Source organism: Salvelinus namaycush, chromosome 4 (genome assembly GCF_016432855.1).
Source record: "Salvelinus namaycush isolate Seneca chromosome 4, SaNama_1.0, whole genome shotgun sequence".
Taxonomy (NCBI): Eukaryota; Metazoa; Chordata; class Actinopteri; order Salmoniformes; family Salmonidae; genus Salvelinus; species Salvelinus namaycush.
Window position 1 is genome coordinate 9,366,496 of NC_052310.1, and position 15,818 is coordinate 9,382,313.

Sequence of the window (15,818 nt, forward strand, 5' to 3'; positions counted from 1 at the left end):
TCCAACTCAGCCAGCTCTGCACAGGCGCACATGAAGAAAGTCAGACAGCTGTGTGACTTCGAGTGTGTTTGTGACCATGTGTTTGTGTGTTACCGTGCTGTGAGGGGGAGGTGGGGGGAAGCTCGTCTGAGAGTTCTGAAAGTGACTGGGAGTCTATCCCTGGTGGTAACTAGAGAGAGGAAAGAAAAGCACCATCATCACTGCCATCATCGCCATCTTCTGTGTGTGTGTGTGTGTGTGTGTGTGTGTGTGTGTGTGTGTGTGTGTGTGTGTGTGTGTGTGTGTGTGTGTGTGTGTGTGTGAGAGAGTGCGTGTACTTGTTCTTCTATCCTTGTGGGGATATTTGGGGATTTCAGGTCTCCACAAGGATAGAAGAACAAGTACACGCACTCACTCACACACACACACACACAACTAGGAAAATTCACCCTCGTGGGAACATCTCCCACATCCCCATGAGGACAAAGGCTATTTTAAGCATAGGGGTTAGGTTTAGGGTAAGGGTAAGGGCTAGAATTAGGGTTAGGATTTGGCGTTGAATTTATATTGAATGGATATAAATGTTAGATCCCCACGAGGACAGAAAAGCTTGTGTGTGAGTGTACCTTTTTCCTGCGCTGTGCAGTAGTGGAAATATTTTCAGGAGTGACTCCCATTTCAGCCAGGACTTTGGCAATGCCTTTGGCATCCACACCACAGTTGGGAGCTACGTTGGCCTCACACCTCTTGTGGACATTCATCTTACACACTAAACACACACACACACACACACACACACACACACACACACACACACACACACACACACACACAATTAGGACCTGCATTATCCTCACACCATCTGTTGACAATGAACACTCATCTTACACACCCCCACACAAATACACACAAACAAATACACACAAACAAATACACACAAACATATACACAAACCAACTGTAGAAAGAAGCCACACACACACACACACACACACACACACACACACACACACACACACACACACACACACACACACACACACACACACACACACACACACACACACACACACACACACACACACACACACACACAAATCAGTGAATCTGTCTTATCTGACCTATGAAAACATAACCACCTTCATTATTAAAGTGAATACACACACACACACCCTTGCATTGCAGGCCCTGCCTCATCAGTCCCCATAGTAGAGATCCACAATGGTCACAGAAGGTAGGGGCCTTGTAGTTGTGGTTTCTGAACTTATGAGGCATGTTGACACTAAACCTCTGGCCACCAACCTGGAGAGAGGGAGTAGGAGGGAAGGAGGGAAAGAGGAAGGGAGGGAGAATTGGTGACTGTTTGGAGGTGTGAATCTACATCTACATTGGAGCATCTCTCTTATAACAGCTAACAGAGCACGGAGAAATACAATAATATAACCCTATAGTTTATAATAGAGAGAGTTTGGCAGCTGCTCGCAGCCCCGTTCTGTAAGCTCGCAATGAGTTACTCAGCCAAGGAGCAGGAGGGGAGGGCCCAGCCGGCCGGGAGGAAAGGGGACAGTGTGAGTCATAGGATGAGGAAAAGGAGGAGAGTAGGGTCGAAGAGGCAGAATCAGGAGTCAGGAAGGAGAAGGGTGATAGGATAGGGGAGGAGAGGCAGAGTCAGGAGTCAGAAGGGAGAAGGGTGATAGGATAGGGGAGGAGAGGCAGAGGCAGGAGTCAGAAGGGTGATAGGATAGGGGAGGAGAGGCAGAGTCAGGAGTCAGAAGGGAGAAGGGTGATAGGATAGGGGAGGAGAGGCAGAGTCAGGAGTCAGAAGGGTGATAGGATAGGGGAGGAGAGGCAGAATCAGGAGTCAGGAGGGAGAAGGGTGATAGGATAGGGGAGGAGAGAGTAGCGGGGGCGAGAGAGCGAAGATTACGACGGCTCATGACCATCTGGGTTCCAAACCAAAACACATTGCGGTAACTCATTGGTCAACATGGCCACCATAAACAGTCCACAATACCTCCTCGGGTGTATCCTCCTGCTTCTTCATCCCGGCACACTTGGTGATGATATGCTCATGGCAGCGCTTGTGGACCACGCACGTGCACACTGCAATAAACACACACACAATTACACACTTTCACACTGAACAACACACGATAATAATACAACAGACAGACAATGTGCATCTCAACAATGTCTCAATTCATTCTAGAATGTTCAGGTATCACTCTAAACTATCATAATCATTCAAGAACCCAGACAGAAAGAAAGACAACTTGTTCTCACTCTGGCATTGATAACCCTGCTTTCCCAGCACTCCCCTATAAAATCAAAAGAGAGAGAAAGAGATAGAGAGGAAAAGAGGAAGAGAGAAAGTCAGCATTTTGTATAGAAATCAGGGATATGCTACGATAATTATTGGAGCGGATTTCTGAGCCACTTTATCTGGGTCAGAGGGAGCACTATGATGAGACAGCGGATAGACAGTTGAGACTGATGTGTGTGTGTGTTTCTCACCAGATAAAGTCTCGGCAGTGTGAGCAGTAGGTAGGTTGCCGTAGATACGTGGCCATGAACTTGTGTCCGTTAACCTGGTGGACACGCCTCCGGACGGCCCCCTGCCGCCGCCGAGGACCAATCCGCTCTCGGAACACACGCTCCTCATTCTCATTGGCAGCTGAGGCTAACAGACAGACAGAGAGCATTAAAGAGGGGTCGGTGGTAGGGTGTTGGGGGTACAGGCTAGAGTCTGACGGGATTGGGCACAAGAGATCATGAGACCATTCCTAAAAGTACAGCATCTTTCTCCCTCCTCCACTACCTCACGTTATGTCTTTCTGTATGGCCACTAAACCAAAGAGCAGAATTTGAAGATATAAAAATATATTCATATATCCTCCAACCCATCGTTTTACTTCTCTCCATCTCTCCCTGTCCCTGGGACAGAATTAGCCTTATGAGACAAGAGAACCACCTCCAATCCACTCCTACTCTCTCACTTTCTCTGTCTGTCTAGGTTGTGATGCAGAGGTTGTGATGCAGAGGTGGTTAGTGTGTGTGTGTGTGTGTGTGTGTGTGTGTGTGTGTGTGTGTGTGTGTGTGTGTGTGTGTGTGTGTGTGTGTGTGTGTGTGTGTGTGTGTGTGTGTGTGAGAGAGAGAGAGAGAGATAAAGTGAGAAAGTGCAGCATCTAAATAGGCCATTACTGAGATCAGTGTGTTTTACATAACACATATCACATCATCCATCTGTCACACACACATTGGGGTGTCAGGAACGAAAAGAGCTTTGACTGGGCTGAGCGGGAGCTGCCCTCCCGTAGGGGTGGGAGGGCCAAGATACCACAGTTGGCAGAGTACTTGGGTTGGGGTGTAAGGTTAAAGCATAGGTTGAAGGTAGGTAGGGGAAGTTCCTCTTGCTGCTCTGTAGGCAAGTACCATGGTCTTATAGTGGATGCAAACTTTGACCGTAAGCCAGTGGAGTGTGCAGAGCAGCGGGGTGACATGGAGAACTTGGGAAGGTTGAACACCAGGCAGGCTGCAGTATTCTGGATAAGTTGCAGGAGTTTGATGGCACAAGCAGGGAGCCCAGCCAACAGCAGGGTGGCAGTAGTCCAGACGGGAGAAGTGCCTGGATTAGGACCTGCGCTGCTTCCTGTGTGAGGTAGGGTCATACTCTACGGGTGTTGTAAAGCATGGACGTTCAGGAGCGTGTCACTGCTTTGATGTTTGCAGAGAACGACAGGGTGATGCCAAGGTTCTTTGCACTCTGGGAGGGGGACACCATGGAGATGTCAACCGGGATGGAAAAGTGTTGGAGGGGGCAGGCCTTCCCTGGGAGGAAGAGCAGCTCCGTCTTATCGAGGTTGAGCTTAAGGTGGTGGACCGACACCCAAGCTGAGATATCGTCCAGGCATGCAGAGATGCGTGTCAACACCTGAATGTCAAAAGGGGTGGAAGGAGAAAGTAGTTGAGTGTAATCCGCATAGCAATGATAGCTGAGATCATGTGAGGATATGACAGAGCCAAGTGACTTGATGTATAGAGAGAAGAGGATAGGGCCTAGAACTGAGCCCTGTGGGACACCAGTAGTGAGAGTACATGGTGCAGACACAGATTCTCTCCACATCACCTGGTAGGAGTGGCCTGCCAGGTAGGATGCAATCCAAGCGTGGGCAGAGGCTGAGATGCCCAGCCCTGAGAGGGTGGAGAGGAGGATCTGATGGTTCACAGTGTCGAATGCTGCGGATAGATCTAAGAGGTTGAGAACAGAGGAGAGAGAGTCAGCATTGGCAGCACAGAGAGCCTTTGTGACACAGAGGAAAGCAGTCTCAGTTGAGTGACCCGTCTTGAAGCCTGACTGATTAGGGTCAAGAAGATTGTTTTGAGGGAGATAGCGAGAAAATTGGTCAGAGACATCACGCTCAAGTGTTTTGGAAAGAAAATAAAGAAGGGATACCGGTCTGTAGTTTTTGACATCAGGGGGGTCGAGTGCTGGTTTCTTAAGGAGGGGAGCGACTCTGGCCATTTTGAAGTCAGAAGGGAGGCAGCCATTGGCCAGAGATGAGTTGATGAGGGAAGTGAAGAATGGGAGGTCTCCAGAGATGGTCTGGATGAGCAAGGGATGGGGTCGAGCGGGCAGGTTGTCGGGCAGCCTAATGGTTAAGAACGTTGGGCCAGTAACCGGAAGGTCTCAAGGCACTTAACCATATTTGCTCTGGATAAGAGTGTCTACTAAATGACAAAAAATTATAATAATACACATTTTTTTAAATGTAGTTGCAGGATTTCATCTGGAGAGAAAGGGAAGAAAGAAGTCAAGGCGTAGGGTAGTTCTGTGTGAGTGGGACCAGCGGACTCAATAGGCTGAGTGAATGAGTGGGACCAGTGGACTCAATAGGCTGAGTGAATGACAAAAGTAATTCGCAGAGAGGGAGGAGGGAGGGGGAGGGGGTGGAGGATTGAGGGAGGAGAAGGTGGAAAAGAGTTTCCTAGGGTTAGAGGCAGAAGCTTTAAATTTAGAGTGATAGAAAGTTGTTTAACCAGCAGATGCAGAGGAAGAGAAGGTAAAGAGGAGGGAGTGAAAGGATGATAGGTCCTCTGAATGTTTAGTTTTGCAGCGATTGGACTCTGAAGCAGGGAAATCTGAGCTTTTGATGTTTGACGGACCGAATGTCTGGCGAATATCGAAACTCAAGCCAACTTTACCACGGTTTTTCAACAAGCTTTTCACTCCGGACGTTTTTATCTGCTCTACCATACATTTTATGTAGGCTAATTCACTTGTGAAGCTTATTATGTGAGCTTACCCAGAAAGGCTTTAATTAACTAGTATAAGCCTACTATATATTTATTTATTTTATCTCAGACTTTTATAGCCTACTGGACTCAGAGACCTACTCCCTCAAGTTTTCTTGTTGGGACGAGTGACTCTGAACTTACAATGGCTAGCCACAAGTCGCAGATTTTTTTTTCTTGTGCTTTATGCCATTTACCACATGACCCCTGCATGCTTTGTTGACAATGAACTTGCTTGCTTACCCGACCATGGGACAGAAAATGTTTGTTCCCACTCTCTATTGGGCGACTCTGACTCTCTATTGGTTACACACTCTTGGCCTCCCATCCTAACCACCTAGTTGCCAGCTATGTATTCATGTTACCTGATGAAATTGCTGTACAACATGATCTAGTTACCATCTGATGCACATTCAAATGTCATAAAAAATCTACACTACAGAGCTTTCCCTCTCCTCTGCCGTGCCCTGATTGTACTGTTGATGATATCTGGAAATGTGCATGTACACCCTGGCCCATACTGTTGCTAGCCCCAATCCTGACTTGTGCTCTGATTTCTGCTTCACTGATTTCTGCTCTCGTAAAAGCCTGGGTTTTCTGTACGTTAACACTAGAAGCTTATTACCTAAAATAGATCAATTGAAAGTGTGGGTTCACAGCTCCAATCCAGATGTGTTGGTCATTACTGAGACGTGATTAAGAAAGAGTGTTTTGAACGTTATAACCTTTCTGGTTATAACCTTTTTCGGCAAGACAGATCTTCCAAAGGTGGTGGAGTAGCAATCTTTGCCAAGGGACAACAGTGCTCTGTTGTCTCTACCAAGTCCACCAAACAATTTAATTTGCTGGTTTTAAGCATCCAGTTTTCAAATAGCTCTTTGTTGACTGTTGCTGGGTGCTATCGTCCACCATCAGCACCAGCCTGTACCCTACCTGCCCTAAGCTCTCTCCTGGCCCCTTACACTAAGTCTGAATTTGTCCTGCTAGGTGAAGTAAACTGGGACATTCGTAAACCACCTGAACAAGTCCTAAAGCAATGGGATTCCTTAAATCTTTCTCAGATTATCACCAATCGCACATGGTATGACTCCAAACACCCAGAAAAGGCTACTCTCCTTGATGTTATTCTCGCAAATAATCCTGATAGGTATCAGTCTGGTGTTTTCTGTAATGACCTTCGTGATCACTGTTTTACAGCCTGTGTTCGTAATGTCTGCTCAGTTAAATGACCTGTCCTGATTTGTCATAGACGCTTGCTAAAAAACTTTAATGAGCAAGCTTTCCTTCATGACCTGGCCTCTTTAAATTGGTATAGAATCAGCTTGATCCTCTCTGTCGAAGACCTTTTTTTCAGTGGTATTGTCAACAAACACGCCCCCATAAAGAAAATGATCATTTAAAACAGGTTCAGTCCCTGGTTCAACCGTGATCTGGCAGAGTTACTCCACCTCAAGAATTCCATTTGGCGAATGGCTTGGCACACGCATACTCAAGCTGACTGGCTGTCGTTCAAGCAAATGAGAAAAGTGCACTCAGGCTGTCCGGAAGGCTAAAGTTAGATCCTTTAAGAAGCAGTTCTCGCTCTATGGGTCTGACCCCAAGAAGTTCTGGAAAATGGCGAAAGACCTGGAGAATAAACCCTCCTCCTCAAAGCTGCCCATGTCCTCTTAATGTTGATGATGTGGTTGTTACTGACAAGAAGCACATGGCTGAGCTCTTTAATCACCACTTCATTAAGTCAGGATTCCTATTTGTCTCAGCCATGCCTCCTTGCCTGTCCGACATTTCCTCATCTCCCACCCCTTCTAATGCGACTATCCCCGATGTTCTTCCCTCTTTTTCCCCTGCCCTGCTACAAAGTTTCTCCCTGTAGGCGGTCACTGAGTCTGAGGAGCTAAAGGAGCTCCTTGGTTTAGATCCTTTCCTCTTTAAGGTTGCAGCCCCTATCATCGCCAAGCCTATCTCTCACTTTCTGAACCTGTCTCTCCTCTCTGGGGAGGTTCCCATTGCTTGGAAGGCAGCCACGGTGCGTCCTTTATTTAAAGGGGGAGATCAAGCTGATCCTAACTGTTATAGACCAATTTCTATTTTGCGCTGTTTGTCAAAAGTGTTGGAAAAACTTGTCAATAATCAGGCAGTAGGAAGCTCTCATCCATTTATATGCAGATGATACAGTGTTATACTCAGCTGGCCCCTCCCTGGATTTTGTGTTAAACGCTCTACAACGAAGCTTTCTTAGTGTCCAACAAGCTTTCTCTACCCATAACCTTGTTCTGAACACCTCAAAAACACAGGTCATGTGGTTTGGTAAGAAAAATGCCCCTCTTCCCACAGGTGTGATTACTACCTCTGAGGGTTTAGAGCTTGAGGTAGTCACATCATACAAGTACTTGGGAGCATGGCTAGATGGTACACTGTCCTTCTCTCAGCACATATCCAAGCTGCAGGCTAAAGTTAAATCTAGACTTGGTTTCCTCTATCGTAATCACTCCTCTTTCACCCCAGCTGCCAAACGAACCCTGATTCAGATGACCATCCTACCCATGCTAGAGTACGGAGACGTAATTTATAGCTCTGCAGTTAAGGGTGCTCTCGAGCGGCTAGATGTTCTTTACCATTCAACCATCAGATTTGCCACCAATGCTCCTTATAGGACACATCACTGCACTCTATACTCCTCTGTAAACTGGTCATCTCTGTATACCCGTCGTAAGACCCACTGGTTGATGCTTATTTATAAAACCCTCTTAGGCCTCACTCCACCCTATCTGAGATACCTACTGCAGCCCTCATCCTCCACATACAACACCCGTTCTGCCAGTCACATTCTGTTAAAGGTCCCCAAAGCACACACATCCCTGGGTCACTCGTCTTTTCAGTTTGCTGAAGCTAGCGACTGGAACGAGCTGCAACAAACACTCAAACTGGACAGTTTAACCTCCATCTCTTCATTCAAAGACTCAATCATGGACACTCTTACTGACACTTGTGGCTGCTTCGCATGATGTATTGTTGTCTCTACCTTCTTGCCCTTTGTGCTGTTGTCTGTGCACAATAATGTTTGTACCATGTTTTGTGCTGCTACCATGTTGTGCGGCTCCCATGTTGTGTTGCTACCATGTTGTCATGTGTTGCTTCCATGCTACGTTGTTGTCTTAGGTCTCTCTTTATGTAGTGTTGTCTTGTCGTGATGTGTGTTTCATCCTATATTTTTAATCCCAGCCCCCGTCCCCGCAGGAGGCCTTTTGGTAGGCTGTTATTGTAAATAAGGACTTGTTCTTAACTGACTTGCCTAGTTAAATAAAAAAATATAACGTTTTCCTCCATTTTCACTCAGCCCCGTTCTGTAAGCTCGCAATGAGTTACTCAGCCAAGGAGCAGGAGTGGAGGGCAGAGCGAGAGAGAGAGAGCGAGCGAGCGAGCGAGCGAGCGAGCGAGCGCATTACCATCTGGATAGGGGCTGAGTGGGGTTGGAGGAGAGGGAGATAGAAAAGGAAGTGAAGTAGTGACCTGGAAGGGCGTTAAAGATGAGGTCAAGGGTATTGCCTGCCTTGTGAGTGGAAGGGGACTGGAAAAGGGTGAGGTCAAAAGAGGCAAAGGGGGGAAAGAAAGAGTTGAAAATAAATTAATTGAAGGCAGACACCAGGAAGTTGAAGTCGCCCAGTATGAGCTTTTCAAGGGGTCAATCTCATTGAGGAACTCTAAGGGCACCTGGTGGACGATAAATGACAACAATGTTAAACTTGAGTGGGCAAGTGACAGCATGGAATTCAAATGAGGAGATGGACAGGTGAGAGAGGGAGAAAAGAGAACATCTCCACTAGGAAAAATGAGTAGCCCTGTGTCACCACCTCAATGACCAGACGCTCTCGGACTATGAGAGAACAAGTAGTCTGGTTAAGAGCGAGCAGCTGGAGCAGCAGTGTTGTCTGGGGTGATCCATGTCTCCGTCAAGGACAAAAAGTCAAGGGACTGAAGGGCAGCAGAGGCTGAGATGAACTCTGCAGATCTGCAGTTCCAAACGCTGCCGGAGACCCAGAATTCCACATGGGTTGCGCGCACAGGGTACACTAAATTAGAAGGGTTGCAGCCGAGGTGCGGGGACAGACGGGAGAGGACAGGTACAGAAAACACACATGCTACAAAAGAGCAAGATGAGAGGAGATAACTAGGTAAGATACTACAGTGAGAGAGTGGTGTGGAGTCGTCCTCTGTTTCCTTCATCGAATAACTCGGCAGAACCGTCTTATTTTCAGTCATGAGACTGCCGCTGAGAAAACAGGGCAGACTGAAGTACTGACACTAATTGCTAATTGCCTAGCAGAGGTGAATAGCCCACCACCCGGTACTAATTGCTGATTGCCTAGGAGATGAGAAACCACGCCCCCCTCCAATACAGCCACTGATTACCAAAACAACAACAGTCACAAATTGCCCTGCTCATTAATCCTGGTTGATGTGGCAACAATCAGCTGCAAGTTATGAGCAGTCAGCAGTTCTCATACAAAGTAGAATACTGGGAAGACAGCCAGCAGTTAACCTTTTACTGCAGTGTGCTAAATCAGGGTCACACAGAGTGATTCTTGGTAGTCTTAAACAAATCTACTTTGATACAAAAGTATACACATCAAACACATGGTTATGGGTTTAAAGAAAGAAGACACCTGGACCATGTCAGATATAGAGTTGAAAGGTATTACATTTAGAGTTTGCATCCCAATATTACACTTTATATACAACACAGAAGACAAAAAAATAACATTTGACATAGAAACACCAGGTTTTTGGCTTTTTAAAACAAAGAATGTATATTCATTATGAAATTGTGAAAAAAGATTAATAACATTGCAACCATGAGGCCACTATAGGGTGATTTGATCATTTGACTGCAGGAAATGGATACAGTAGATGGCCCTAACTAGAAAAAAAACAGACTAAAACAAAACCTACTATCCCTCCTGGAGATATCAGAAGTCCTCTAGCTATGGATTGAAGCAGGTGTGAAGTAATTGGTGTGAAGTAATTGGTAGCTTGGTAAACTATATTTTCAGAGTAGATCCAAAACACTGGAAATAGAGTAGATAAAAGCTCAACAACTACGGTAAGTACGGTGAGTACGGTAACGGGAGTGAAGAGGAGAGAATTGTGGAATAGAGGCAGGAGAATTATAGGAGGATACACAGCAGTAACAAAAGGTGTGGGGAAGAGAGATGATGCCGGGAGGGAGAGAGGGAGAGGGAGGGGAAGGCCCCTGAGCAGCACGGAACAGATTGCAGCGAGAAGAAACTTGCTAAAAATACCTCCTCTTTCTCTCCTTGTTCTCTACCCTCTCTCTCTCTCTCTCTCCTTGTTCTCTATCCTCTCTCTATCTCTCTCTCTCCCTCTCTCCTTGTTCTCTACCCTCTCTCTCTATATATATCTCTCTCTCCCTCTCTCCTTGTTCTCTACTCTCTCTCTCTCTCTCTCTCTCTCTCTCTCTCTCTCTCTCTCTCTCTCCCTCTCTCTCTATATATATCTCTCTCTCCCTCTCTCCTTGTTCTCTACTCTCTCTCTCTCTCTCTCTCCCTCTCTCTCTCTCTCCCTCTCTCTATATATATCTCTCTCTCCCTCTCTCCTTGTTCTCTACTCTCTCTCTCTCTCTCTCTCTCTCTCTCTCTCTCTCTCCCTCTCTCTCTATATATATCTCTCTCTCCCTCTCTCCTTGTTCTCTACTCTCTCTCTCTCTCTCTCTCTCTCTCTCTCTCTCTCTCTCTCTCTCTCTCTCTCTCTCTCCCTCTCTCTCTATATATATCTCTCTCTCCCTCTCTCCTTGTTCTCTACTCTCTCTCTCTCTCTCTCTCTCTCTCTCTCTCTCTCTCTCTCTCTCTCTCTCTCTCTCTCTCTCTCTCTCTCTCTCTCTCTCTCTCTCTCTCTCTCTCTCTCTCTCTCTCTCTCTCTCAACCCTTCTGACTACCCAGTACTTGACTTATATCCAAATATAGTGCAAGTTAATAATAAGTATATATTATCCTAAATTAGTCAGCTGGATTTTGAGGAAGTTCAGGTGTAAGAGGGGGTCTGGTAAGCAGTCCGGCTGCACAAATGAACCTACAACAGTCAAGCATTAGACTGCAATATCATATAGACCGTATGTGGGGGGGGAAGAAAGAAAGAAAGAAAGAAAGAAAGAAAGAAAGAAAGAAAGAAAGAAAGAAAGAAAGAAAGAGAGAGAGAGAGAGAGAGAGAGAGAGAGAGAGAGAGAGAGAGAGAGAGATGTGGGTAGAATAGTTTTACCTTCAGTAGAAGTTTCTGACAAATCGATAATTACATAGACCTTCCCCTCTGGTTCTAAATCAACCTGGAGAGAGAGAAAGACAGTCTGTTTTGATGTGCAACACACACACACACACACACACACCAATGACATCAGAGAATAATAGTATAGTAGATATGTTATGACAGATATGTATCCCCAACCCCCAGACATTCAAACACATATTATTGAGAGGAGCACCTATAGCTCCTGGAGTCAGGTAGGTGTTACCAACATCAGGATTTGAACCTGCTTCTGTAACCTAGGCTACCTGCCACCCTTCATAGCGTCAATGACAGCTGGCCACAAGTATTTTACATTTTCCAAATGGAGAGGGGGGGAGAAGGAAAGAGAGAGATAGAGAGATAGAGAGAGAGAGTGGTAGAGCGAGGGGAAAAGAGAGAGAGTGATAGATAGAGAGAGAGAAAGAGAGAGAGATGTAGCGTGGGATGGGGGTTAAATCCTTGGCTAATCTCTGGCCAGCCATAGATCCTCTTACACAACGCTCTGCCTGTCACCACACACACACACACACACACACACACACACACACACACACACACACACACACACACACACACACACACACACACACACACACACACACACACACACACACACAAACACACACACACACACAAAGAGAGAGACACACACAAACACAGAGAGACACACACAAACAGACACACACATGCACAGAGACACACACACACACACACATGCACACACACACACAGAGACACACACAAACACACACACACAGAGCAATACATATGTATGTAGGCACACACACAACCAGATGGCTAAGTTAGAATCACACATTTAGAGTTGTTGCCTCGCTGAGATTTACGTTAAGTACTGTACTGTCGCCATGGGCATGACAAAACTAGTTCACCTCATTAATCTGGTTAGCCAATAAGGTCACAGGGATAAGGCCATACACACACACACACACACACACACACACACACACACACACACACACACACACACACACACACACACACACACACACACACACACACCGTATCATTGGGTGTGAATGTGATCTCTGAGTGTCTGGTGCCTAGGGAACCAAAAGTAGGTTGCAGACTGAAGCCAGCCTTAAACACACATCTGAGTTCTCACTCCCTGACACACACACACACGCATACACACACACACACACACACACACACACTGACAGTTCACACACACAGCTCACATTACACTTAGACTTTGACTGTACCCCTTTCTATCATCATCTCTCTTTCCCTCTTCCTCCAGTCCAGCAACTTCTCTCTCTCCCATTCTCTCCCTCCCCCCCTCACTCCCTTTCTCTCTCCCATTCTCTCTCTCCCTTTCTCTACCTCCCTCTCTCTCCCTCCCTTTGTCCACCCCCTCCCTTTCTCTATCTCAAATTAAATTAAATGTGCTTTATTGAAATGAATAGGTACATTTTGCCAAAGTAACATTTTGCCAAAGTAAGGGAGTTTTAAATGCTATTAATCAACACAATCACTTTTTATATCACATTAAAATCCCTTAACATCACATTAAAATCCCTTAACATCACATTAAAATCCCTTAACATCACATTAAAATCCCATAACATCACATTAAAATCCCTTGACATCACATTAAAATCCCATGCAATGTTTCTGATGACAAGTACATCTCAAGAGATATAAAAGAGTATTCAATTGGTGGGTAAATTAAATTAAATTAAACAAAAAGTAATACTGGTATAGTAACAGACATTATCATACATTTTAGAAATAGATAGATTTATAAAAATGTATGAATAAAGATCCCCTCTCTCTCTCTACAGAGTTTGGGCTCAATGACAGCCTCCAACAAATTACAGCATAGAGATGTCAGCATTTACACCAAACACACACACACACACACACACACACACACACACACACACACACACACACACACACACACACACACACACACACACACACACACACACACACACACACACACACACACACACACACACACACACACACAAACACAAACACACACATATCGTAATGTTGATCAGCTTTCCTTTTCCAGTGTCTTTGTGGTCGTGTGTGCACAGGCCAATTTGTTTGTGTGTGTGTCTGTGTGTGTTTGCCAGGGCATCTTAAGCCCACTCTGCCCTACTTCCACAGCAGGTCACTGAGGGGTGTAGCCAGAGATGTCACTGCCCAGCCACCATCCAGTTATTACCCAGAAGGCCACAGTCAGTGATGTCACCACAGAGACAGGAGAGGAGCAGAGCGGAGAGGGGAGGAGCGGAGAAGAGAGGGGAAGAAAAGAGAGGAGAGTAGAGGGGAGGAGAAAAGAGCAGAGCAGAGGAGAGGAGAGGAGAGGAGAGGAGAGGAGAGGAGAGGAGAGGAGAGGAGAGGAGAGGAGAGGAGAGGAGAGGAGAGGAGAGGAGAGGAGAGGAGAGGAGAGGAGAGGAGAGGAGAGGTTCACGAGCTGTAGCAGTACAGAGAGAGATATGTAGAGTATTGACCAGGCCGGCTAATCGATAAGAACTGTGATCAATTGATCTGTACAATTGATCTGTACACTCCGACCTCACACTGGTTGACAGAGCAGGACTGGAAGCCCTGGGGTGGGTGTGTGTTTGTGTGTGTTACATACTCCCCGGTAGGTCCCCCTCAACCTCTACAAGTCACACACAAAGACGAACAGACACAAATGTTACCAAATGAATTTGAACCCAAGTGTTAGCCCTCTGAACAAAAGCCTAGGCATTAGTTTGGGGAGATAATGCATATCTTAATGTCTCAGTCAAGGTTACTCATCATGGAAGCATGATATTCTCTCTCTCTCTCACACACACACACACAAACACACACACACACACACACACACACACACACACACACACACACACACACACACACACACACACACACACACACACACACACACACACACACACACATGTCTTCCTACCCAGGCCTGGTAGTGTGTGCTGCTGTTCTGCAGAATGTCCTCCAGCTGTATGGTGCAGTTAGCCACAAAGTCGTCATATCCGATTGGTGCATCATGGAACACTGACATCTCCAATTTCCTCCCCCCCGTCATCTGGGCTGTAAAGTCCTATAAAAAATTGAATAGAATAGCATTTGTGTCACTCTTTATCCATCTGCAAACCTTCTGCCCATTAGCCCACCTCTGTAACCTTTATGCTGGCCCTAAACTGTAAAGCATGATTAGTCCACCTCTGTCACCTTTAGGCTGGCTCTAAACTGAAGAGCATGATTAGTCCGCCTCTGTAACCTTTAGGCTGGCCCTAAACTGAAGAGCATGATTAGTCCACCTCTTTAGGCTGGCTCTAAACTGAAGAGCATGATTAGTCCGCCTCTGTAACCTTTAGGCTGGCCCTAAACTGAAGAGCATGATTAGTCCGCCTCTTTAACCTTTAGGCTGGCTCTTAAACTGAAGAGCATGATTAGTCCGCCTCTGTAACCTTTAGGCTGGCCCTAAACTGAAGAGCATGATTAGTCCACCTCTTTAGGCTGGCTCTAAACTGAAGAGCATGATTAGTCCACCTCTTTAGGCTGGCCCTAAACTGTAAAGCATGCATAGTCCACCTCTGTAACTTTTAGGCTGGCCGTAAACTGAAGAGCATGATTAGTCCACCTCTTTAACCTTTAGGCTGGCCCTAAACTGAAGAGCATAGTTCAGGTGTGTTAGTGTTGGTCTGGAGCAAAAGTGTGCCACCAAAGCTGCCCAGCCCTGGAGGAGTGGATTTGGTGCCGTACATGGTTCCATGCCGGGGAGTTGGTCCTGTTCTTGGTGCAGGTCTGTCCCAGGTGCGTCTGGTCCAGGTTGAGGGTGAGGTAAGGATCCAGGAGGAATGAGGAAGAGTTCTTCCCCCCCGCATGGCGGAGTGCCCAGGGGGTGGGCTTCAAATCCACCGCCTCACACACACGCACCTTCAGCAACCCATGGAACACTGGCATGGTGGCGTGTGTGCAGATGGTCTGTCTGTCTGTAAGTCTGTTAGTTCTAACTAGTCACCATATTAGATGGATGATCCTACATACCAAGAATCCATTCAACCACTCAGACTCTGAAATGTACACACGTCACAGATACACACACACACACACACACACTGTTAAAAACACCCCTCTTCGTCCCTAATAGTCTATAGGTCACTGTCCGGTACCGAACCTGATCGCGCAAAACCAGATCGGTTACTGACAAACGACAGTCGGTGCCTTCTGTGCTTGCTTACAGTCCGTCCTGTGCAGATGGTA

General features: G+C 46.4%; 1 protein-coding gene across 1 annotated transcript in view; it reads right to left on the bottom strand.

The window, feature by feature from the left end:
- Positions 1–15,518, bottom strand: part of LOC120045351 (protein kinase C epsilon type-like) — a 19,923-nt gene extending 4,405 nt beyond the window's left edge. The window contains exons 1-10 of the mRNA XM_038990230.1: positions 15,318–15,518; positions 14,506–14,652; positions 11,544–11,607; positions 2,493–2,658; positions 2,262–2,296; positions 1,993–2,081; positions 1,151–1,280; positions 606–748; positions 94–169; positions 1–16 (exon numbers count right to left, since the gene is read on the bottom strand). The exon at positions 1–16 is cut by the window's left edge and continues 151 nt beyond it. Coding sequence (XP_038846158.1) covers positions 1–16; positions 94–169; positions 606–748; positions 1,151–1,280; positions 1,993–2,081; positions 2,262–2,296; positions 2,493–2,658; positions 11,544–11,607; positions 14,506–14,652; positions 15,318–15,518 — 1,067 coding nt within the window. The remainder of the gene's footprint in view (positions 17–93; positions 170–605; positions 749–1,150; positions 1,281–1,992; positions 2,082–2,261; positions 2,297–2,492; positions 2,659–11,543; positions 11,608–14,505; positions 14,653–15,317) is intronic.
- Positions 15,519–15,818: the final 300 nt, after the last annotated feature.